The 24331-nt window shown below is 36.3% G+C and overlaps 1 protein-coding gene across 1 annotated transcript in view; it reads left to right on the top strand.

Annotated features, from left to right (window-relative positions):
• PSME4 (proteasome activator subunit 4) overlaps positions 1-24331 on the top strand; it is a 100054-nt gene that overhangs the window by 65368 nt on the left and 10355 nt on the right. The window contains 13 exon segments of the mRNA XM_045549600.1: positions 1094-1230; positions 2096-2149; positions 2444-2573; positions 3262-3343; positions 5665-5818; positions 6330-6399; positions 7625-7750; positions 8639-8791; positions 10494-10598; positions 11590-11681; positions 12426-12557; positions 13179-13387; positions 16217-16302. Coding sequence (XP_045405556.1) covers positions 1094-1230; positions 2096-2149; positions 2444-2573; positions 3262-3343; positions 5665-5818; positions 6330-6399; positions 7625-7750; positions 8639-8791; positions 10494-10598; positions 11590-11681; positions 12426-12557; positions 13179-13387; positions 16217-16302 — 1530 coding nt within the window.

The following is a 24331-nucleotide window of genomic DNA, read 5'->3' as shown; positions in this document are numbered from 1 at the left end:
ACATTGTTGTAATTTACCATTATTTTGTGTGTGTCCATGCCTTCATTTTTCAAAGAGTTATATTTTACGAGGTTAGACATAATTGCCAAAGTCACAGAAGGATTCATAATTTATAGTAAAGGAAATTAAAATTGGATAATGTGACAAATGAAAGAGTAAAGAATATAAGGTTCAGTGATACTCAAATTGAGAGATATAGCAGATCATCTAAGAACTTGCAAATCCGCATTCACACCCCCTGAGGATGTGGGGATGGATAAAGGAAGCGTGAGCATAGGTGAATCCCCCTCTTTCCTAAAGTGATTGTGGTTGACATATCTACCCAGGTTTAAAAATCACTGCTCTAAGTAGGCTCGGTGGCTCATGCCTATAATCCTAGCACTCTTGGAGGCCGAGGCAGGAGGATTGCTTGAGCTCAGGAGTTTGAGACCAGCCTGAGCAATAGTGAGACCCTCTCTCCACTAAAAATAGAAAAATTAGCTGGGCATCATGGTGTGCACCTATAGTCCCAGCTACTTGAAAGGCTGAGGCAGGAGGATTGCTTGAGCCCAGGAGTTTAGGGGTTGCAGTGAGCTATGATGACGCCACTGCACTCTACTTGGGATGAAAGAGCAAGATCCTGTCTCAAAAAAAAAAAAAAAAAAAAAAAAAAAGAATCACTGCTCTAAGTGTATTTCTTTCAAATAAAACAGGCTTGCTATTTGCAACTGTCATTAGATTATGTTTTCTTTTTTAGAAAAAAAATTTAATTGAGATATAATTCACATACTCTTTTAACACGTACGGTTGAATACACGTATATTCACAGAGTTATGTAACTACTCCAATTCCAGAACATTTTCATCACCCAAAAAGAAACCCTATACCCAATAGCAGTTGTTTCCCATTCCCCCACACTCCAAGCCCCTGGAAACCACTAATCTACTTTATCTCTTGATGAATTTGCCCATTATTACATATTTCATATAAATAGAATCTTAAAATGTGTGGACTTTTGCATCTGGCTTCTTTCACTTAATGTTTTCAGGGTTCACCCATGTTGTAGTATGGGTCAGAACTTAATTTTTTTCCTGCTTTTTTTCTTTGTATTAAGATTCCAAAGTCATGCATCGCTATAGCAGAATTACTTCAACAGTCAAAAAACCCCTCTATCAACCAAACATTGCTTAGCCCAGAAAAAATAAAAGAAGGACTTAAACGCCAACAAGAAAAGAATGCTGATGCCCTAAGGTAATCCATGAATGGTCTGCTAAGGTAGATGACATCTTTTAAATATCTCTAAAATACTGATGTACCATAACTACTTACTGATTTTTACACACTGACTTCTGAAAAAATAAAAAGATTGGGAGATAATTGTTGTAAATATCCCTACTTTTCCCTTTTAGCTGTGTAGGTAGAAAACAGCATCTTAAAAACAGAGTTATTTTAATAGCATATCTTCTTTTCAGTGTGAATTATTTTTTATTTTTATTTTTAGATAGTAATATTGGAAAACAACGTAATGGGTAATTGGTACACATACTAGTCATTAAATCCTAAATTCAAGTTCAGCATGTGTATCACTCGTAGCTTTTATAATAATTACTTTTTGATAAAATTTGGTTATCAGGATATTAGTTAACAGTTTTTGGTTTCTTGGAACCAGATAACACTCGAGCACAGGAGCCTTCTTAACTTGATTTTGTCTCTGCTTTATAATTGGTATATGAATATTCCTACTTGCCGATTTCTAAAATGTCTTTATAAATAATAAACTCTTATATTAGAGACTACCTAATGTATTTCAGATACCTGGAGTATCTACGTAGATAGACCACTCCTAATTAATCGATTACTACTTACAGATTTACTATTGAATGCCCACTTGGGAACAGTTGAGTTATTCCCTATACCTTCATGTTCTTTTCCCAGCATCTCTGCTCACCCATCTGCTTTCACTTGGGCTTGCTTCTCACCGGGTACTTTATGGTCTGGTGATGAGACGTAGCGGGAGGAGGGTGAATTTGGCTGGAATTTGAATTTCTATGACATTATTTGGTGTTTATCTTAGTATCATAGTAAAACAATACACCTGAATTTTTTTCTTTTTAAGGAACTATGAAAATTTGGTGAACACTTTGCTAGACGGTGTGGAGCAAAGAAATCTGTAAGTGCAAAAGTGTTTGTAATTCTCAAAGCATTTCTCTTAAATACTGTGGGAGTTTTCTATATCAAAGGCCACGAATAGCTGTATCACAAAAAATTGTACTCTGTGTTGTGTATTTAGAAGGTGATTAGAAGGGAAAGAGATGGAGGGGAGGTTTAGGGTTGATGATAGGAGTAGTGTTCTTCAATAGACCTATTTTAATTCTCAAGAAATTTAAAATTATGTTTCAAATATAAATTTTTTAAAAAGTGGTTTTATGTGTGATAGGCTTTGTCATTTTTCCCTCTTTTTAAGGCCCTGGAAATTTGAACATATAGGCATTGGGCTTCTGTCTCTACTCTTGAGAGATGACCGAGTGTTGCCTCTTCGTGCCATACGGTTTTTTGTTGAGAATCTCAACCATGATGCAATTGTGGTTCGAAAGGTAGATACCTTATTTTAGCTATAATCTTGGGTTTGAGAATATTTCCTCCCCTGAAGTCTTTAAGTTCTTCACTAACAATACATAATTATTAAATACTTTGAAGTGTATTGATTCTAAATCTCCCTCAGTTGGTTCAGAGATGATAATGATTCCTTTAACAAATACATGAGGATGTATTTAGGCACTGTGCATTTCAACACTGGGGATATATAGCTGGGAGCAAGTGTATTAGGCGAATAGGAAAGACTGACTTCAAAAAATTAGAAAATAGGGTGTGCAGTGTTTCAGGAGGGGAAAGAAGTCTGAGGGTACAACTTTTTATTTTTTTGCTCTCAAAGTATTAGAGGCGAGGTGCAGGGGGTGGGGTGTGCTGGCCTAGGCTAATACACTGGAGAAAGACATTTAGAAAGACAGGCTAAGATGTGAAGAATCAGCAGATATTTGGTTTAACAGCAAAAGAGTCAAAGTTTTCTAGGGAGAGAGACTAGCATGTGTGAAGTTCCTAGAGTAAGGACTACAAATGACTCATTCAGAGTCAGAGTTGGCACTCATATGGCTGTGCCACCACACGTTAATGGCTAAGGTGATTTTGAAAGAAACAATCCAATTCTACTTTGAATAAAGCAGGCAACCATTTACAAGATTTAAAAAATGTTGAGACATGTATACCTTCCTGTGTTTTTTCTAGATGGCTATCTCAGCTGTGGCTGGTATTCTCAAACAGCTAAAAAGAGCTCACAAAAAGCTGACCATTAACCCCTATGAAATCAGTAAGTACTACCAAAAGCAATTAAGCATGCCTTTCAGGCTGGGCACGTTGGCTCTCATCTGTAATCCTAGCACTTTGGGATGCCAAGGCGGGAGGGTTGCTTGAGGCCCAGAGTTCAGAGTTCGAGACCAGCCTGAGCAAGAGAGAGACCCTGTCTCTACTTAAAATAGAAAAATTAGCTGGATATGGTAGTGTGCACCTGTAGTCCCAGCTACTGAGAAGGTTGAGGCAGGAGAATCGCTTGAGCCCGGGAGTTTGAGGTTGCAGTGACCTATGATGATGCCACTGCCCTCTAGCCCAGGTGACAGTGAAAAAGAGTGCTTTTCAGTAAAACTGAGAAAATTTTCTTGAAATGTATGAATTATATTAATAGTTCTTTACCTCAAATATTGTTCTGTGGCTGTTAATGCAAAGTATAAAATAACATTATGAGCTGGGCATGGTGGCTTAGGCCTGTAATCCCATCACTTTAGGAAGCTAAGGCAGGAGGATCACTTGGGGCCAGGAGTCCGAGACCAGCTGGGCAACATAGTGAGACCCCATCTATGCAAAAAATTTAAAAATTACCTGAGTGTGGTGGTGCAGGCCTGTAGTCCCAGCTACTCAGAAGGCTGAGGTGGGAGGATTGCTTGCACCTAGGAGTTTGAGGCTACAGTGAATTCTGATTATGCCATTGTACTCCAGCATGGGCGACAGAGTGAGACCCTGTCTCAGCGAAAAAAGAAAGAAAAAATATTATGAAAGAAACATTTAATATAGTAAAACTAGTAATAAGCATTTTAAAAAATAGATTGACTCTTTATATCTTCATAATACATGTACCTTTTGCACACTCTGGGCAAATATGTCACTGCTTCATATTATTTATCTCATCCGCTAAACAGTGACCACATTAACTGCCATGTATTTAACTCATGCTAGTTTTGAGCCCGGGGCCTTGTGAAGCATACGTAACTCACACGTCTATTTATCTTGGGAGTGGCATAAACTATTTTTCAAGTTACATATAACTCACGTATAGAAAACAATAAAAAATAACACATTTTTCACTAAATTGGAAAGAATCATTTTGTTTTCGAAGCTTTAATTCTGTTTTCATAATGAAACACCATGGCCCCTAGTGTGGCAATGTGTTATATTAGTTATTTATCCAACCACATTTCAAAGACTTAAAATACCCTTATCAATTTGGTGAGCTTTTGTCTCTGGGTATGGGATTAGGGGCAAGGTTAATTTTCTTCTTTATACCTTAATATCAGAATTTTCCAAAAGAAAAAATGTTTTTTTTTTTTTTTCGCCCTACAGTCCAAGTCCAATCCAGGATTAAAACATGACCTGTAGTTGTCAGGTCTCTTAATTTCTTTTCTTTTCTTTCTTTTTTTTTTTGAGATGGAGTCTTGCTCTGTCACCTGGGCTAGAGTGCGGTGGCATTAGCCTAGCTCACAGCAACGTCAAACTCCTGGGCTCAAGCGATCCTCCTGTCTCAGCCCCCTGAGTAGCTGGGATTACAGGCGGGTACCACCATACCCAGCTAATTTTTTCTGTTTTTAGTATAGACAAGGTGTTGCTCTTGTTCAGGCTGGTCTCCAACTCCTGAACTCAAGCATCCTACTGCCCCGGCTTCCCGGAGTGCTAGGATTACAGGTGTGAGCCACCACATACCCACCCTTCCTTTAATTTCTTTTAATGCTATGTTTAATCCTGGATTGGATTGTAGACTAGAAAAAATGTTTTTAATTTTTTACTTTTGATTAAAGGACATTCAGTGGGACAGTTGACAAAATTTGAATAAGGTCTACTGATGAAATAATAGCACAGTTAATCAATGTTAACTTTTTGATTTTGAGAATTACATTTTAGTTATTTAAGGAATGTCTACAGTTCACACTCAAATGGTTCAATAAACGTGTGTGGTGGGGGAGAAAATGTCAAAGCATACATTGTAAGATGTTAAAATTTAGGGTGTCTGGGTGAATGATATATAGGAATTCGTTGAGCTCTGTAAGTCTGAAATTAATTCAAAGCTAAAAAGTTTCGACAAAATTAATCCGTCTAATTTGGCTACAGGGGATGAACTATGTATAATACTTGATTTGCTCCCTGCTAATAACCATCCCAACACCATTTAGTGGATAATCCCATCTTTTCTTCTCTGGTTTGAAATGCTCCCTTAATTGCATATATATATGGTTTTGCTTTGAGAGAATTTAAAAAGAGTCTTGTTATGAAGGAAAAGTTGCACTGTTACTATTGATCGAAAGTTGAGTATAATGCTTGGATGAATGTTTTTAAATTTATCGTATGTCACTGTCTTTTCCTTAGGTGGATATCCTAAACCCAACCAAATTCTTGCTGGTGATAGGCCTGATAATCATTGGTTGCATTATGATAGCAAAAGTTTACCAAGAACTAAAAAAGAATGGGAGTCATGTTGTTTTGTGGAAAAAACTCACTGGGGATACTACACCTGGCCAAAGTAAGTAATAACTTACCATGTACCTTATCTATCATTAAAAAGCCTTTGATATAATTGTTTTATCATATTTGGATTTTGGGGGAGGTTGAGAGGCACCTGAACGTTTTTTTCCTCTTCCCTCTTCCTCTCTTTCTTTAGCTCCTGCCAATGCTATGCCTCATTCCTGCCTCTTTCCTTGTACCAAAACCCTTAGCCTTTCTTAATCCTAGTATGATATATGGCTAAGGATGTTGTTAATATCTGCTCTAAATTATATTCCTGCCTATTAATACACATGCCTAAACCAGCCCAGAGAAATATTTCTTTGTCTTTTCTTATTGATTCCAATGATTTGTCATTAGGACACAGTCATCTGATAGATTTTTAAGGCTCAGACTGTTATTGATGTACTCGTATCCCCAAACTTAGCATCTAGTTTGAGTTCATTAAAAGTGCCTTCTAATGCTTTCTATCCATGAAGCTCTAGTATTTTTTTCTATGCATATTATAAATATAAACTCTTACTGTATAGGAATATGGTTGTTTATGCTGGTGTGGAAGAGCAGCCTAAGCTTGGCAGAAGCAGGGAGGATATGACAGAGGTAAGCATTCCATTTCACCATGGTTCAAATGCCATCTTATTTTTGGCCACTGATTTATCTCAATCTCAGCTTAGGTCTTTTTTTTTTTCCAATTTGTGTATTTTAATACAGCACTGAGTAAATACTAGTGCACATGTAACCCTCTCTCCCTCTCTTCCCCTTTTACTAGGGCCAGTTGACACAGATTTTGATATATCTAAAGTTACCCTCAAGTTACTATCCCATTTAGCATTCCCTTGGGAACTGCTTTATTTAGTTAGCTGCTAGTTCCTTGTATCAGTTTTATCTGAAACAAGCTTCTCGAAGGCAAAGATAATGACTGATGTTTAGTTTTTTATTGCATATATATGATGTTTGTAGGTTTGGGGTATTTTTGTTTGTTTGTTTTGTTTTGTTTTGTTTTTTTGAGACAGGATCTCACTCTGTTGCCCAGGCTGGAGTGTAGTGTTGTGATCATAACTCACTACAGCCTTGACCTCCTGGCTCAAGCAATCCTCCCACCTCAGCCTCCCGAGTAGCTAGGACTACAGGACCAGGCCCCTGCGCCTGGCTAATTTTTCTATTTTTTGTAGAGATGGTGTCTTGTTATATTGCCCAGGCTGATCTCAAATTGCAGGCTTCAAGTGATCCTGCCTGGACATCCCAAAGGTCTGAAATTACAGGCATGAGCCACCATGCCTCGCCAAAAGAGTTTAGTCAAAACTCCTTAGATTTCATTGACCTTATTTCACATTGAAAGTTGACAAAGGGTTTTAAACTTTATGTTTTCCTCAAATTAATGTTATGTAACTTTTACGTTCTGGTTCAGAACAAAGTTTGCCTTTTAACTTTTGATGTTATGTAAATATGGAAATGATTTCTGAAGCTTTGATTCATACTTTGGGGAATTTTTGTAAATTGCCCATCAGGTGACACAATAGCATTGTCATCATTTCCCAAGCAGAACATTTGTTGGTTTTTATTCACAGTGTAAGAAATGGGACCCCAAACTTAAGAATCTGAGGGAAAACTTTTAGCTTTTTTTATGGATGTAGCATTTTTATCGGGAGATATGATTTTGGTTTTAGAAAGCGTTATAGTGTCTATGAGAACTAGAAGTGCTTTAGGATAAAAACAGCTTGCTCTTGAGTATCAAAATCTTATAATTGAATTTTAACTTTTTCAGAATCATGTTTTTAAATAGATTGTAAACCCTGAATATTGTTCTTTTTTTTTAACTTTATAGGCAGAACAGATTATATTTGATCATTTTTCTGATCCTAAATTTGTTGAACAGTTAATTACTTTTCTATCTTTAGAAGACAGAAAAGGAAAAGATAAGTTTAATCCCCGACGTTTTTGCCTCTTTAAGGTAAGTATATTATCTGTATATCCTCTTTGTAAAGCTTAGTGACTGTTCAGTTTGTAGGTTCATATGTTTTAAATGCTTAATTTAAGTTTGAGTGTAGCCATCATCTTCATCTAAAATGGCACTGGAATTTACACCAGTCATATTGATCTTGGCTTAAGGTTGGGGACTCATTTAAAAAAAGATAAAAACTAAGCTTTTTAGTACAGTTGGCTGTCCTTATCCGTGGGTTCTGCATTCATGGATCCAACCAACCACAAATCAGAAATGTTCAGGGAAAAAATGGATGGTTGTGTTTGTACTGAATATGTATAGCCTTTTTTTCCTGTCATTATTCTCTAAATAATACAGTTTAACAATTATTTATGTAGCATTTGCAATGTGTTAGGTAGTATAAGTACTCTAAAGATGATTAAAAATAAGTGAGAGGATGTGTATAGGTTATATGCAAATACTGCAGCATTTTATATATAAGGTACTTGAACATTTTCATATCCTTGTTGAAGGTGGGGAGGTCTTGGAACCAATCTCCTACAGATACCCAGGAATGACTGTGTATCTTTAATGTTTTTAATTAGCGCTAGAAGCAAAAAAGCACAAAAAACAAAACTCCAAAATATATGCATTTCATGTTTACTTACTTTTTTGAGGTATAATAGTTTTAATGTCAGAATGATTAATGTCTCTTTCCTTGGTTACATTTTAATGTGATATGTAAAATAGTATTCTCATCATTTTAACTTAGAGACATTGTTAAAGCAGTTAGTTCTAAAGGGGAGAACACCTGAAGTTTTTAAGTACAATAATAATGTACAAAATAATTATAAGCATATTATAATTGAGATGATAGACATTTGAGTACTGAAAACTTTCTTTTTTTTGTTTTTATAGGGTATATTTAGAAATTTTGATGATGCCTTTCTGCCAGTTCTGAAGCCCCACTTAGAACGTTTGGTTGCAGATTCACATGAAAGCACCCAGCGATGTGTTGCAGAAATTATAGCTGGTTTAATCAGAGGTTCTAAGCATTGGACATTTGAAAAGGTGATGTATTTATCTGTACAGTGCATTTCTCTCTCTCTCTCTCTCTCTTTTTTTTCTTTCTTTCTTTTTTTTTTTTGGAGACAGGATCCCATTGTTGTCCTGGCTGGAGTATAGTAGTGCAATTATAGCTCACTGCAGCCTCAAATTCTTGGGCTTAAGCAATCCTCTTGCCTGTACCTCCTGAGTAGTGAGGACTTTAGGTGTGCGCTACCATGTCCAGCTGATTTTTCTATTCCAGCCTCTCATTAAATCTTTTCTCCTAGCCTTCTTGCTCATCTATATGACTTTTCTAGTCTGGGAGACAGTTTGAGTTTGACATACCCTTTTTAGAATAGCCCTCTTTTTAATTGTAAGACTTAGTTTTTACACACCTGCCCTATAGTTACTTTGTTACCAAAATACACTAGGCTGAAAATAACCTGGTCAAATGTCAGAAATACCTGTATGTAAGGTAGACCCCTATTTCCTCAAAGTGAAAATACAGATATGGTTTTTGGCCAACTTTTAGGAAAAATATGAACACTTTTGCTCACATGAAACAACAGGAGGACTGTGAACACTTTTGATTACAAGAAACATTTTTTTTTATAGAGGCAGGGTCTCACTGTGTTGCCCAGGCTGGTCTTGAACTCCTGGCCTCAAGCAATTCTCCTGCCTTGGCATCCCAAAGTGCTGAGATTACAGGTGTAAGCCACCATGCCCAGCCAGGAAACAATTTTATTTAAACATGTCACACATGTTGTTGTCATTCTGTTGCCACTTTTGAATTACCTGTTTCTCTCTCTCTCTCTCTCTCTCTTTCTTTCTCTCACTCTCACTCACACACACACACACACTCTCTCTCTCTCTCATCAAAGCCTGGTGCTACCACTGGATATGTTATCCCAAACTCTTCCTACCCATTTGTCTTTTCTGAAAAAAAAATTTTTTTAAATTTTTTATTCCTTAGGATCATTTGATACATAATAATCATACATACTTATGGGGTATGTATGATAATTTGATACATGTGTACAGTGTGTAATGATCAAATCAGGGTGGGTCCTTTTAAACTAAAGTATAGTCCTTAGACTTGGAGCATGGGCATCACCTGGGATATTGTTAGAAAAGTCAGATCTCAGGCCCACCTGAGATGAATCAGAACTGGCATTTTATCAAGACCCTAAGGTGCTTTATATGTTTGTTCACCCGTGAGAAGCATCCATACACACACATTCAGTCCCCGTACAACTATACAATTTAAAAAGGCTATTGTAGTAATCTAAGGCTTGAATTTGATGGTTATACCTCAGGCAAATTACTAAATTGTAATAAAAATGTCATTGCCTCGTACTTTAAGAGTCAATCGAGTGGCATTGATAAGCAGGCAAAACTTAAAACTGATTGAGGTTTTGCTTCAGCCCAGTGTACTGTGTTGTTCAGAATTTTAAAAAGAGAATTTATCAGTAGTATGAAAGATGTTATAAGGAGCCTTATAAAATATCTCCTTTTCTGAATAATTTTTAGGGGAAAAAAATTCATCTATACTTGGATATGTATGATGATAATATAGGAAGGTGTTTTCCTGGATTATTTGGGTGCTCTAAAAAGTAATTTAAATGTTGCATCAATTTTTATGTGTGCACATTTGCAGGAAAAGAGATGTTTGAAGAAAGTGTTCCAATTGTCATTGACTTTTATCTGTGTATTTTGTTTTGAGTAGGTGGAGAAGCTTTGGGAGCTTCTGTGCCCTCTGCTTCGAACAGCATTGTCCAACATTACAGTGGAAACTTACAATGATTGGGGAACTTGTATAGCAACATCCTGTGTAAGTTTTCCTGGTTCCTTTCTCTAACTCATCTAATCAAAGTGTTTAATACCCTGTCTCAAAATGTGTGAAATCTCATCATACTTCTTGACTCTTGAAATTTTGTTTGGGAATAGTCATTCTTTTTTATAGAATGAGGTGTTGCCTGACAAATATATTTATAAAAAAAGAGACTTTGTTCATACTTTTGTCATCTTACAAAATTGGAGATGGTTCTCTACAGCCTTTTAAATAAATCTTGAGTGATAACTTTAGGGATTATTTTATCTTTTCTGCTGTAGTGATGCATTTTTTAAAGTGACAAGTCAAATCTTGTATTTGGAAATGTAACTTAGTTATAATAAAAGCCACATAATACAAGGTTATAGGTATTACCATATAATATAAGGTTGTAGGAATTATTTTTGGCACCAAATATGTCCCTACCTTCTATACTTTGATATAAAGACAATCCATTTAGGTAACAACAGTTTTCTCTGTGGTAACATGAGCTATGATAATTACATATAGGTTTGACTCACCTATCTCTTTTAGTTGGATTTCCTTCCTCTACAAAGCTTTTCATATTTGTAGCATCTGTATTTATGATTTCAACCAACCTTAGATTGAAGATATTGGGAGAAAAAAATGGATGGTTGTATCTGTACTAAATACATACAGATTTTTTGGTCATTGTTCCCTAAACAATATACTCTAACAACTATTTACATAGCCATTTACATTGTATTAGGTATTATAAGTATTCTAGAGACGATTTAAAGTATATGAGAGGACATGTATAGGTTACATGTAAATACCACACCTTTTTATATAAGGGACTTGAGCATCCCTGGATTTTGGTATCCCTGGGGGTCTTGGAACCGGTCCCCCACAGATACCATGAAATGACTGTATTTATATGTGTTTTTAATATTTCTAAAATAACTGGATTTAATTTATTTAGAGAGCTCTAGGCCCTTTGTTTAATTGTTACTTTATATTTTCAACACAGGAAAGCAGAGATCCCCGGAAACTTCATTGGCTTTTTGAGCTACTGTTGGAATCTCCATTGAGTGGTGAAGGAGGATCCTTTGTGGATGCATGGTAAATAAAAAGAAAACCTGTGAAGTTAACATAAGAGATTTTGTATTGATGGATTATATAAATGGCAATGAATTGTCTGTACTTCTAAAGGTTAGATGAAGTAATTACTTTATTCTGGAAGATGATGTGATCCATTTCCATGCAACAGACGCTATTTAGTGGAGTTATTTCTCAATTGGGAATAAGTAGGAGAAATGTAGGCGACCTGAGCAGTTCAAACATAAGTTAGATTCAGCATTCTCTGCTGTCAGATCTTTTATTGGTATTGCTTTTTGTACCATAACAGTAGTAACTTCTTAATCACGTCTCTTTTTCACTTTTTCCTGTTAAAAAAGATACAAAGAAGAGAGAGTAATCATTTTAAGGAAAACTGCACTTGTTGGGGGGCATATGGAGCTGTAGAAAGTGAATGATGGGAAGAAATATGGATAGTCCCATTAAAAAGAAGAATAAGTACTCTGTTAATTAGTGAGAAAATGTGAATTCCAATGCTTAAAGATTAACTCAATGTGTATTCTTAAGTCAGTATTTCTTTCAGTTGTGTACGAGTGGAAATCAATGCAAATACAGAGAAAATTATGTAGGAAAATAAAATCTTCATATACATGCTATTTTGAATTATGGATATTATTAGGTGAGAAAATGAAGACGTTTTAATTGAAATGCAGACATTGTTTATCTATATTGTCAATCTGTAACGGCAGAAGGGGGCTCTAACACAATACTCCTGTGCTTTAATTTCAGTCGACTTTATGTACTACAAGGTGGCCTTGCCCAGCAAGAATGGAGAGTGCCTGAGCTATTGCACAGACTGCTGAAGTACTTGGAACCCAAACTCACCCAGGTTTACAAAAATGTCAGGGAAAGAATAGGGAGGTAGGTACTATTTTCTCTGTGGTGTGACATACTTCTTGAATTTTTTTTTTTTAATTTTAATATTATACATACTGGTTGTGTTGTCAAGGAGTTTCATGGTGTCGTCTTCAAATTTTGTTTACTATTGTGTTGTGGGAAACAAGACTAGACATTCTAAATGTAAACTAGGACAGTAGTGTGATCAGAAGCCAGAGGTGAGCAGTCACTGTACCCTAGCTTTTTTTATGTGCTTTTCATTTGTTTGTTTTTGAGACAAGGTCTTGCTCTGTCACCCAGGCTGGAGTGCAATGGTGCAATCACAGCTCACTGCAATCTGGAATCTCCTGGGCTCAGGAGATCTTCCTGCCTCAGCCTCCCAAGTAGCTAGGACAGGACTATAGGTGCCTGCCACCATACCTGGCTAATTGTTTAAAAACTTTGTAGATATGTGCTATGTTATCCATGCTACATATCCTATTTTGAATACTTGATAATTATGGTTTCTTTTATACAAGACACAATCTGAGACCTTCTCTAGGAATTGACCTGGGACAGTTTACTTTGGTTGGGTCATAACTTTTGAACCTCAATTTTATTGGTAATGTGGGACCTCTTCTTACTATTATGTGTTTTATTTTACAGTGTGCTGACCTACATATTCATGATAGATGTTTCTTTGCCAAATACCGCGCCAACAACATCCCCTTGTGTCCCTGAGTTTACTGCTCGAATTCTAGAGAAATTGAAACCTCTCATGGATGTGGATGAAGAAATTCAGAACCATGTTATGGAAGAAAATGGAATTGGCGAAGAAGATGAACGAACCCAAGGCATTAAACTCTTAAAAACTAGTAAGTGATTAAAATTAGTAGAATCTCACTTGAAATCATATTTATTTTGATTATCCAATGGGGTTCCCCTCCCCCCCCCCCCCGCACTTTTTTTTTTTAATAGAGAGGGTCTTGCTCTATTAACCAGGCTGGAGTATAGTGGCACCATTGTCTCTCACTGCAACCTCGAAAGCTTAGGCTCAGGGGATCCTCCTGCTTTAGTCTCCCAAGTAGCTAGGACTATAAGCGCATGCTACCACATCTGGCTAATTTTTAAAACTTTTTTGTTGAGATTGGGGTATCACTCTTTTGCCCAGGCTGATCTTGAGCTCCTGGCCTTCTGAAGTGCTGAGATTATAGGCATAAGCCACCATGCCTGGCCCCCACTTTTTTTATTGTGGTAAAATATATGTAATATAAAATTTACTATTTTAACCATTTTTAAGTGTACAGTTCAGTAGCATTAAGGACATTCACACTGTTGTGCAACCATCACCATTCACCTCTAGAATTCTCTTCATCTTGCAAAACTGGATCTCTGTACCCTTTAACCCTACCTCCTCATTCTCCCCCTCAGCGCCTAGCAACCACTATTCTACTTTTAATCTCTGTGAATTTGCCCGTAATAGGTAGTTCATATAAGTCTAATCATACAATATTTGTCTTTTTGTGTCTGGCTTATTTTACTTTGCATAGTATTTTCAAGGTTGATGCATGTTGTAGCATGAACCAGAAATTTATTGCTACCACGTTTTGTTTATGCATTCGTCTGTTGATGGATGTTTGAGTAGTTTCCACTTTTTGGCCATTGTGAATAATGCTGCTATGACATCGATGTATAAGTACCTGTTTGCGTCCCTGCTTTCAATTATTTTGGGTATATACCTGGAAGTGGAATTGCTGGACTATATGGTATTTCTGTTTAACTTTTTGAGGTACTACTAAGTTGTTTTCCACAGCAGCTGCAACATTTTACATTCCAATCAGCAAATGCACAGGAGTTCTCATTTCTCTGTGACCTCACCAAAGCTTGTTGTTTCTGCTTTCTTTTGTTTTTGTTGTTTCTTTTTTTTTTTAATTATAGCCATCCTAGTGGTGTAAAGAGGTATCTTGTGGTGTTTTGTTTTTTTTTTTTGGAGACAGAGTCTACCTCTGTCGCCCAGGCTAGAGTGCTGTGGCATCAGCCTACCTCACGGCAACCTCAAACTCCTGGACTCAAGGGACCTTCCTGTCTTAGCCTCCCAAGTAGCTGGGACTACAGACATGTGCTACCAGGTCCAGCTAATTTTTTCTATTTTTAGTAGAGAGACAGTGTCTCGCCCTTGCTCAGGCTGGTCTCGAACTCCTGACCTCAAGCGATCCTCCTGCCTCAGCCTCCCAGAGTGCTAGGATTACAGGTGTGAGCTACTGCGCCTGGCCTAATACTTGTTTATATATTCTGGATATCAATCCCTTATCGGATATACCATTTACAAATATTTTCTCTTATCCTTTGGGTTGCCTTTACTCTCTTGATAGTGTCCTTTGATGCACAGAAGTTTTCAATTTTGATGAAGTCTAATTTCTCTGTTTTCTCTTTTGTTAACTTGGAAATCATTGCTAGATAGAATGTCATGAAGCTTTTTCTTGAGTTTTCTTCAATGATTTTTATAGTTTTAGTTCTTATGTTTAGGTCTTTAATCTACTCTGAGTTAGTTTTTATATGTGATGTAAGGCTGTGGTCCCCAACCCCTGGGCCACAGACTGGTACCTGTCTGTGGCCTGTTACGAACCAGGCCGCACAACAGGAGGAAGCTTCATCTGTATTTACAGCCACTCCCCATTGCTCATATCACTGCATATGCACTGCCTCCTGTCACATCAGTGGCGGCATTAGATTCTCATAGGAGCATGAACCCTACTGTACACTGTGCATGCAAGCGATCTAGGTTGCTCACTCCTTATGACAATCTAATACCTGGTGATCTGATGTGGAGCTGAAGCAGTGATGCTAGCGCTGGGAAGCAGCTGCAAATGTAGATTATCATTAGCAGAGAGGTTTGACTGCATAGTAAATGTAATACGCTTGCATTATCCTGAAACCATTCCCCCCAGCCCCCGGTCTATGAAAAAATTATCTTCCATGAAACTGGTCGCTGGTACCAAAAAGGTTGGGGACTGCTGGTATAAGGGGATATAAGGTAGGAATCCAGCTTTATTCTTTTGCAAGTGGATATCCAGTTTTTCCAGAACCATTTATTGAAAAGACCACTTATCCTTTCTCCATTGAATAGTCTTAACTCTTTTCAAAAATTAGTTGGCCATGGAGTATACTTTCTTGGGAAGAAAAAATATTAGTTGGCTATATTGTGAGGGTTTATTTCTGGATTCTCTATTCTCTTCCATTGGTTTATATTCCTGTCTTTATGCCAGTACCACATGTAGCTTTGTCACAAGTTTTGAAATCAGGAAGTATGAATCCTCCAACTTTTTCAAGGTTGTTTTGGCTATTGGGGATGTCCTATTGTTTTTGTATCAAAAATTTTCAAGGATTTTAAGTGTAAAGAACTTAGTCATTATTTAGCCACATTAAGGTTATTGAAAGTTAGTTTTAATTTATATTCAGTATAGGTATTTGATGGACTGTTAATAATTTGCAGATTTATTCTTGGGGAGTGGCTTCGGTACCCTGCATTGGTTGAAACCTTTATGGGTCCTTTTACACTGCTGATCAATCATTGTCTGTTTTATGAAGTAATATAGACAATAAAGGAGCTATCAGAGTGGCTGTCTGATACTAGGATTACAATATTATTCTGTGGTCTCTAACTGGATAGCAAAGATTTACTCTTCGTGTTTGTTCTCAAATAGTATTGAAGTGGCTGATGGCGAGTGCAGGAAGATCCTTCTCAACAGCAGTCACAGAACAACTTCAACTTCTACCTTTGTTTTTTAAGGTAAGGTTATGGCTAAAATTAAGAATGCATCCCTTTCTGACCTTGAAAAGGATTTTTGTTCCTCATCTGATGGTTGATAGATTTTTTTCACACAGTGTATAAATTTTGATTGGATCTCTGAGATTTAGAATAGTCACAGAATATCATTAGGGGATAGTGGTTTAATACTTGTTGAAATTATCTTTTTAATATTAGGTGAGTGAGAGCAGGATCTTGAAAAATACATGAGCATTTTATAGACAGACATTATTTCACTGATAGCTAGTTTCTGGATAATAGCAGTTTAGAGAAAATATTGATAGTTGACAGAAAAGCCGCAGTGACATTTTTGAATATAGCTATTTCTGAATTTTTTTATTCAATATATAATAAATCTAAAAATGAAAATGTTCAGCATATTGTGCTTATTTTACAGTGTTGGCTCTATAGCTGTTTCTAATAAATATATGCAGGAAGTCATTTGCCTCTGGTATCATAAAATAACATTGAAATTTTATTAGTGAAAGGCATAACCTGAGGTGGTTTTAAAATACTCATTTACTCAGGGGATGAAGCTAACGGAACTAAGATCAAAGATTATTAGTTTCCAAAATTGTACTTTGCAATCATGAAATGGTTGGCTGTGGTTAGGAAAACAATCTAGTCAAATCGAACATTTGGAAGGCTTGGCACAAACATCACCACCACTCAGCAATTATTAGTCAGTACAGTCATTATCATTTAAGGAGGAGGGCCCTTATTATTGTTGATTAACAAATGGCATGTTAAACTTTTGGTTTGCTACAGTATACTTTAGGCAATTTCAAAAAGATAAGTTTCTAGTAACTTTTAAAGACTTCACTAGTGAAATACTTCTAAGAATGCTATGTATGTGCTAATACCCATGAATACTTCTGGGATCCTTGGAGTATAAAAGTGGACAGTAGCTACTAGTATGTGGGTCCTTCTTACCTGCAGGTCTTTGGTAAATAGGGTTTGTCTTTAGGGCAGTGGTGCTTAAGCGGTTTTCCTATGTCACGAACCCAGTGGATATAGAACTTGATCTCACTTGTTCATAAATTGGTAATGTGTAGTGATTGTTAGGAAAGCTAGAGTCCCATCTCTTTTCTTACATTTAGAAAAATGTATATAAGCAAGTGTGTGAGAGTGAGGTTGGTAGAAGGATGGTTTGAATCCATTTGAAACTTATGAAAAACTTAATCATTAGAAAGCTGTACTATGTAAGTGACTAGTGACATGCCTAACATTTGGATATGCTAATATTGAGGTGAAGAATCTGTGTTAGGCCATCATGGTGATGGGGTCTGAGATACAAAGGCATTACAACATAGTTATTTTGCACACAAAGCAGATGTGTAGAGTGTGAAGATAAAGAGAGGAGTTTAAAAGAAACTTGTTTACTAAACTGTGGAAGGAGCACAGAAGTAGTTTGAGAAGAGATCAGAAATTATCAGTGAAGATGCTTATAATGTGATGATGCTTGTAAGTGAAGATAATGAATAGGCATTTGGAGTTCAGGGGAGTAGTTCAGTCTGGTGGTACAAACTTGGGTGTCATCAACATACAGACGGTATTTAAAACCATGAGATTGAGATAATCATTGGAGTGGGTGTAGATAGAAAAAAGAAGTTCAAGGATTAAACCAGTGTTCAGAGGTTAGGGAGATGAGGATACAACAAAGAAGGTTCGGTTAGAATATGCTTTGAAGTTTGTGAATTTGATTTTTCTCTTGTATTACAAAGGGAGTAAATGCCTATTGAGAAAAAACTTAGAAAGTTGAAGGGAAAAAATTCATAAACCACAATCTACCATTAATCTAATTTTCTACACATGTTTTTTCTTAAAATTGTCAGTTTATAAAAGTAGTACATGCTCATAAAAAATCTAGACCATAAAGGTTGACAAGACTCTAATTGTGTATCTGCACCCCACAGAGAGCCCCTGTTCATAGTTATTTGTATTTCTCCAAATGTCATTTTCCTAAACAGTTATTTTCAGCAGGATCATGCCAGTTGTTCTGCAGCTTCCCTTTATTGTACCTAATCAATACATCATATACTTTTCCAGATAAGTACATAGATATCTGTATTTTTCCTTATGTGGCTGTTAGAATTTAATATCCAATTTACTCTCTAGTAGTAGATGCTGGTTTTATTTATTTATTTTTTATTTTATTTATTTATTTTTTTTAAGACAGGGTCTTGCTCTGTTTCCCAGGCTGGTCTCAAACTCCTGGTCTTAAGTGATCCTCTAGAGTACTGGGACTGTAGGCATGCACCGCCGTGCCTGGCTGGTTTTATTACAGTTGTTCACTAGGTAGACAATAAGAGGCAGGGAATGTAGTGGTTAACAGCATGATCTTTGACCCAGGCTGCCTGGATTCAAACCCAGCTCCATTACTGATGAACTGTGTAACCATGGGCAATTAATCCCATCCCTTAGAACTACCCCCCACCTCTTCATCTGTAAAATGGGGGTGATAATACCACCCACCTCCTAAGGACGTTGTGAGGATTAAGTGTGTCTCCCACTATCCAGATTGAGGAGTGGGTGGCTGAGTTTGATAGAAAGCAATACCGCATTATCTGAATTTTCCATTTTCTGTATTTCTATTAGCAATTAGCAAGAGTTCAGATTGAAAGGGATCAGACCTTAGATTGAGAGAGTATGAGGTACCTGCATGTACAAAGTGTATAGAGCAGCGTCAGTCACATGGTAAACACTGTAGAAGTGTTCATCTTCACTAATGATACAACAAACATCTTATACATATATTTTGCTCTTTGTACCTATTTTTGTAGGATAAATCACTGGAAGTGAAAACACTGGCTTAGTTTTAGCTAACCCATTGTCATAGGAAACATTAGCTGTTTGGGTTTTTGATTATTTGTTTGTTTTTAGGTGGGGTGGTTGTTGAGACAGAGTCTCACTATACTGCCCAGGCTGGTCTTGAACTCCTGGGCTCAATTGTGATCCTTCCACCTCAGCCTTTAGAGTAGCTGGGACTGTAGGTACGTGCCACCATACTTCGCTAAAATCTTTTTATTATATCCCATAAAAAGTAGTTTTATATCCATTAAAAAAAAACCCTTTGAAACCTTGAAAGAAAATATATATGTGTGTGTGAAAAGTGGAAGTTTGAGTAATTTGCCTATTTTGGTCTGAGTCTCCATATTGCTTAAGATTAAGGGAAGAGGTTTTCAAACCACGAATAGTTTATAGCACCCTCATTTCAGGGTAAACAGAGTCCTAGGTTAAAATCCTGCCTGCGACAAGTGCTTTCTTTGTGGCCTAGCATAAGCTACTGAACTTCTAAGACTATCTCCTTATATATAAAGTATGGGATAATATCAGTATCCTCACAGAATTGTTGCAAGAATGAAATGAGATATGCCTATAAAGCTGAGAGCACAGTGTAAAGTACACATTTGTATTGTTATTTTACTTGTTACTAATTTGTAACAAGAGCTCAAATTGTTGAGTAGTCAAGAGAGAAGGGCCAAGATGCTGTGTCCTAAGTTCCAACTTTGCAAAATGTTCATTAAAATTCACCACTATTACTGTAAGTAATAGTTTTGCATATGTCAGTCTTAGAGAAAAATCTGCCAATACTGTGATACATTGGTGTACGATTACTTCCCATCCTAAAGTTCACCACTTCTAAGCATTTGTATACTTGTCTCTGAAGAAATACCCTGACACTACTTTTTCTTGATTTATGAACATAAGATACCATGGATGTCCTGCCATTGTAGAGGTGTGCTTACATTCCCCACGCCAGCAAGGCTTTATCAGGCTTATACTTTTGTAATTTTTATTTTTTACTTTTATAAACAGAATTCCTGTTGGAATTGAATTAAATTCATGGATTAATTTGGTCACATGCCAGGGTTAAAAAGTAATTTATTTAGATATAGCACCAACTGATGGTGCAGTGTTATTTCTTTGTTTTAATGAAGAAATCAGGTTTGTTTGTTACCATATTTGCTTTATGATTTTATCCTGTTAAATGCCTTAAATTCTTAAATGTTTAAGAAATATGGCCTTGCAGTTTTGTTTAGTTTTCATCAGTAGGGGAAAGCCTTGTTAACAATATAAAGTTTGCTAAGGGAATTTATTTTCATCAAACCCTGGACAGATTATCCTAGTGAATTAATATACTTAGTTTGGATCTGTTGTTAAAGAAAAAAATTATTCTGACATTTCTTAAAATTGTGAGGAAAACTTTATTCAGAAACATCAGGGGTAGGGGTATTCTTCCTAAACCAATGTAATAGGATTCTTGGGGAAGACAGAACAGGGTGATCAGACATTGAGGGTGGGAGATGAGGAATTTGATCAGATATCAAGGGTGGGGGATTTTTTCTAAATTGTGTTCACAGGAGTCTTGATAAAACTGGACTCTGCAGGGCGAAGACTGAGCCCAAGGATGAGACCTAGTTGGAAAGAGGGCTCAGAGGAGCCTGTCTAAAAAGTTTGGTTGAGGAAAGAGTCTTCGTCACTGTAAAGACACAATTAAGTTCCCACTTGTTGTGGGTATGCAAAGAAATTTGTAATGCTTGGCTTGGAATATTTCACCTAAGTTGATACAGTCCTTGGTATTTTAAAGAAAAGTCATTTCTTTTTTGCAAATTAAAACCATGGTGAGGTTTTCACTTGTCATATTGGCAAAAACCCAGATGTTTGGTATCATATTCTAATGGTGAGTCTCTGAGTAAATAAGCAATAAATAGGAGTGTGGGGCAGTGTGTAGCAAAAGTATATAAGCATTTACATTCTAGTGTCAATGCACTTCTATTCTTCTATCCCAGATATATACTGGCAAATATATGAAATGTCTGTGCACAAAGATATGTATTGTAGCACTATTTCAAAAGCAAAAGAATGGAACAATTTAAATATTTATTGAATCTGGAGAGGGTCTGGTTAGATAAACTATGGTACATTGTATAGTTTAGATAGCCTGTAGTATGAATTATTCCTCTTGCTACAGAGTCATCTCCGGGGTCTATATGTCCTAGAAATCCCCCAAAAATTCCTTAAGAAAAAATGCAAAAGCAAAATGAAATAAATGAACCTCACTCTTTATCTGGTTGGTGGGATAAATACATAAAGCAGTGACTTTTTAAAAGTCATACATGCTTTGTGGGATGTATAAAGAGCAAATAAATAGTAATTGTCAATAGGAGCCAAGAGTTTCCACATGAGAGCTAAAAGATGTAACAATCTGAGCAGTTAGATAAAATTCCAGTAATTATAAATTTGATATTTATGAGTATTATCTATTTCAGCGGTGAGAATCTGCTACCTTAAGGCCACATGTGCAGCCTTAAGTGCAGCTTTTTGACTGAACCAAATGTTACAGAACAAATCCTTTTATTTTTATTACTAATAATACGTTTTTGTTCATCTCTTATATTTTTATTTTTAAAATGAACATATTTAAAATGCCAAAGAATAAAATAAGTTTCAGTGAAATAATACTCCCCAATTGACCGGCACAATTAGAATGTTAGTAAGCCATAAGGGCTAAATTGACAGCTGCTATGCCCATGATTCAGTTCTAACTTCCCCTGTCTGACTGGTGCCACTACTGCACAAGGCTGGTTGGCGAGAGTTTATGGGATCCAGTATCCCTATCTGTTATTAGATTTTGACAGTGGTGGACTGGGTTTCTGTTTGAAGTGGAATGTATGAACAGTTGCACAGCTCAACAGTATTTTTTAATTTTGTCTGCTGAACACCCATTATGTCACAGAAGACCAAAAAAACACTGAAGAAAGAAAACAGATTTTTTAATGAGGATTGGGAATTACAATATTATCTTGTTTCTGCTAAAGATAAGATGACATGCTTGCTTTGTGATACTGCAGTAGCAACATTAAAGAAATTCAGTGCTTACCACCATTATAATACTCATAAGGACCACAGATATTTTAAATTAGGAGAGGTGCAAAAGGTTGTATTGCAGAAATTTAAAAGATGAAAAGGAAAAGCAAAGACAATTCTCTTAAGCAGCAGTAAGACTTGGAAATAATGCCACTGAAGCAGCTTATTAAGTAGCTTATATACTCAGGAAAAAAGGGAAGCCATTCAGTGATGTAGAAATTGTGAAAGAATGCATTGTCAAAATTGTAGGATGCTTGGACCCCAATAATGTTTCAAAGTACAAACAACTGCCTCTTTCAAGAACCATAACTGATCGGCAGCATGCATTAGCCTACAACTTAACAGAACAACTTCAGGCAATACTTCAAAAGGAAAATATATATTATTCAATTGCTTTGGATGAATCAGCTGATATGGCACAGGTTTTATACTTCATTCAGGTCATAACAAGATTTTCTTTGCCATGAAGTGTTACTTGTTTTGAGCACTCTTGTGAGTAGAACACAAGGAATAGATACCTTCGACAACTTTCACGATAAATGTTGCGAAATTGTACTGAATTTGATAAATTTAATGAGTTTATGTACAGACGGTGTGCCTTCTGTGACAGGAAAACATGAAGGATTTATTGCATGGATTAAAAAAGTATTAACAGATCCAGATGCTCCCATTTCTTTGCATTGTATCTTGCATCAGCAAAATCTTGGTGCCAAAACTACTATTTTAAGTGCCACTTTACAACAAGTTGTAAGTATTGTTAACTATATTCCTGCAAATGCAATACGGTATTGTCAGTTTGGTAACATGCTAAACTTGAACATGAGGTATTTAGTATGGATTTGCCACATCATTCAGTGCTGCCGGGTTGGCTATTGCAGGGACAGCTGTTACCCAAAATTTTATCTCTGCTAGAACAGATAGTTAAATTTTATGTAGAACAGAATCAGCAATGTGAATTATTGAAAGAAGATAGAAATGCAGCATTTCACTGTGATACTATGTCAAGTCAAAACAACTTGAATATTTCTTTGCAAGGTAAAGCTAAATCTATGTATGATATGTGGCAAACAATCCAAGCATTTCAAAAAAAGCTATCTTTTTTCAAAACACTTCTTCAAAAGGAAATTTCAGAGGAACATTTTCCCCAGTTAGCAAAGGTCATTAATGAGCAGGATGATATATGTGAATAATTTGAAGAATATTCAGCTGTTATAGACCTATTAATTGGAGAATACAATGAAAGGTTCACTGACTTAGAGAATCATGACATCACACTCAAATTAACAGTTTAGCCTCACCTAGTTGATTATCACCAAGGCACCTAAAGAACTACAGATGGATTTGAGTGAGCTCTCAGTAGATATTTTAAAGTCATTTTTGTCAAAAAGATCCAATTGAAATATGGAAAAATGCAGTAGAATACCCATGTCTTTGGCAACATGCCCAAAAAATGCTTTCTTGCTTTTCAACCACTTACTACTGTGAATCTACATTCTCCTACCTAACCCAAATCAAGATACCCTTAAGGTCACAAATGACTGATACCCATCTAGAGGATCACCTCAATGCTGCAACCAAATATTCAAACACTTTCCAACAAAAAGCAGACACAACAAAGTCATTAAAAGGTTAGTCAAGTGTAAAATTAACAAATACTTTTTATTTTTTGAAATTATTAATTGTTAAGGACATAGTGGTTAGATTTTTAGAAAAAATATACATCTTTACATTTATCTAGTTCAAGTTTCCTGAATGCAGCCTTATTTAATTACAGCTAAATTAATGCTGCATTCCCCCATGAAAAAGTTCCCCACCCCTGATCTATTTCTTTTAGAAAATGTGCTTATTTCCTAGTTCTGTCCACTGAGCCCAGAAACACTAACCAACTCAGCAACAATGAATATTCCTCGTGCCCAGATTATGGTTCCTAAATATCATTTCACACTAAAAGAACCTTGAGAAAGCTCATTGGAGAAATGGCTGATTTCAGTTATGGAGCAAGAAACGCACAGGATAAACCTAGATCATCTTGTCATACTGGAAACCAAGGATGCTACAGCAGCATTAAAGGACTCAGGAGCCAATTGAGTAGTCAAAGAAGAAAAATCAGCACCAGTATGAAGAGTAACTACAGTGGATT

This window comes from Lemur catta, chromosome 4, assembly GCF_020740605.2.
Source record: "Lemur catta isolate mLemCat1 chromosome 4, mLemCat1.pri, whole genome shotgun sequence".
NCBI lineage: Eukaryota > Metazoa > Chordata > Mammalia > Primates > Lemuridae > Lemur > Lemur catta.
This window is presented reverse-complemented; position numbering and strand designations above follow the sequence as displayed.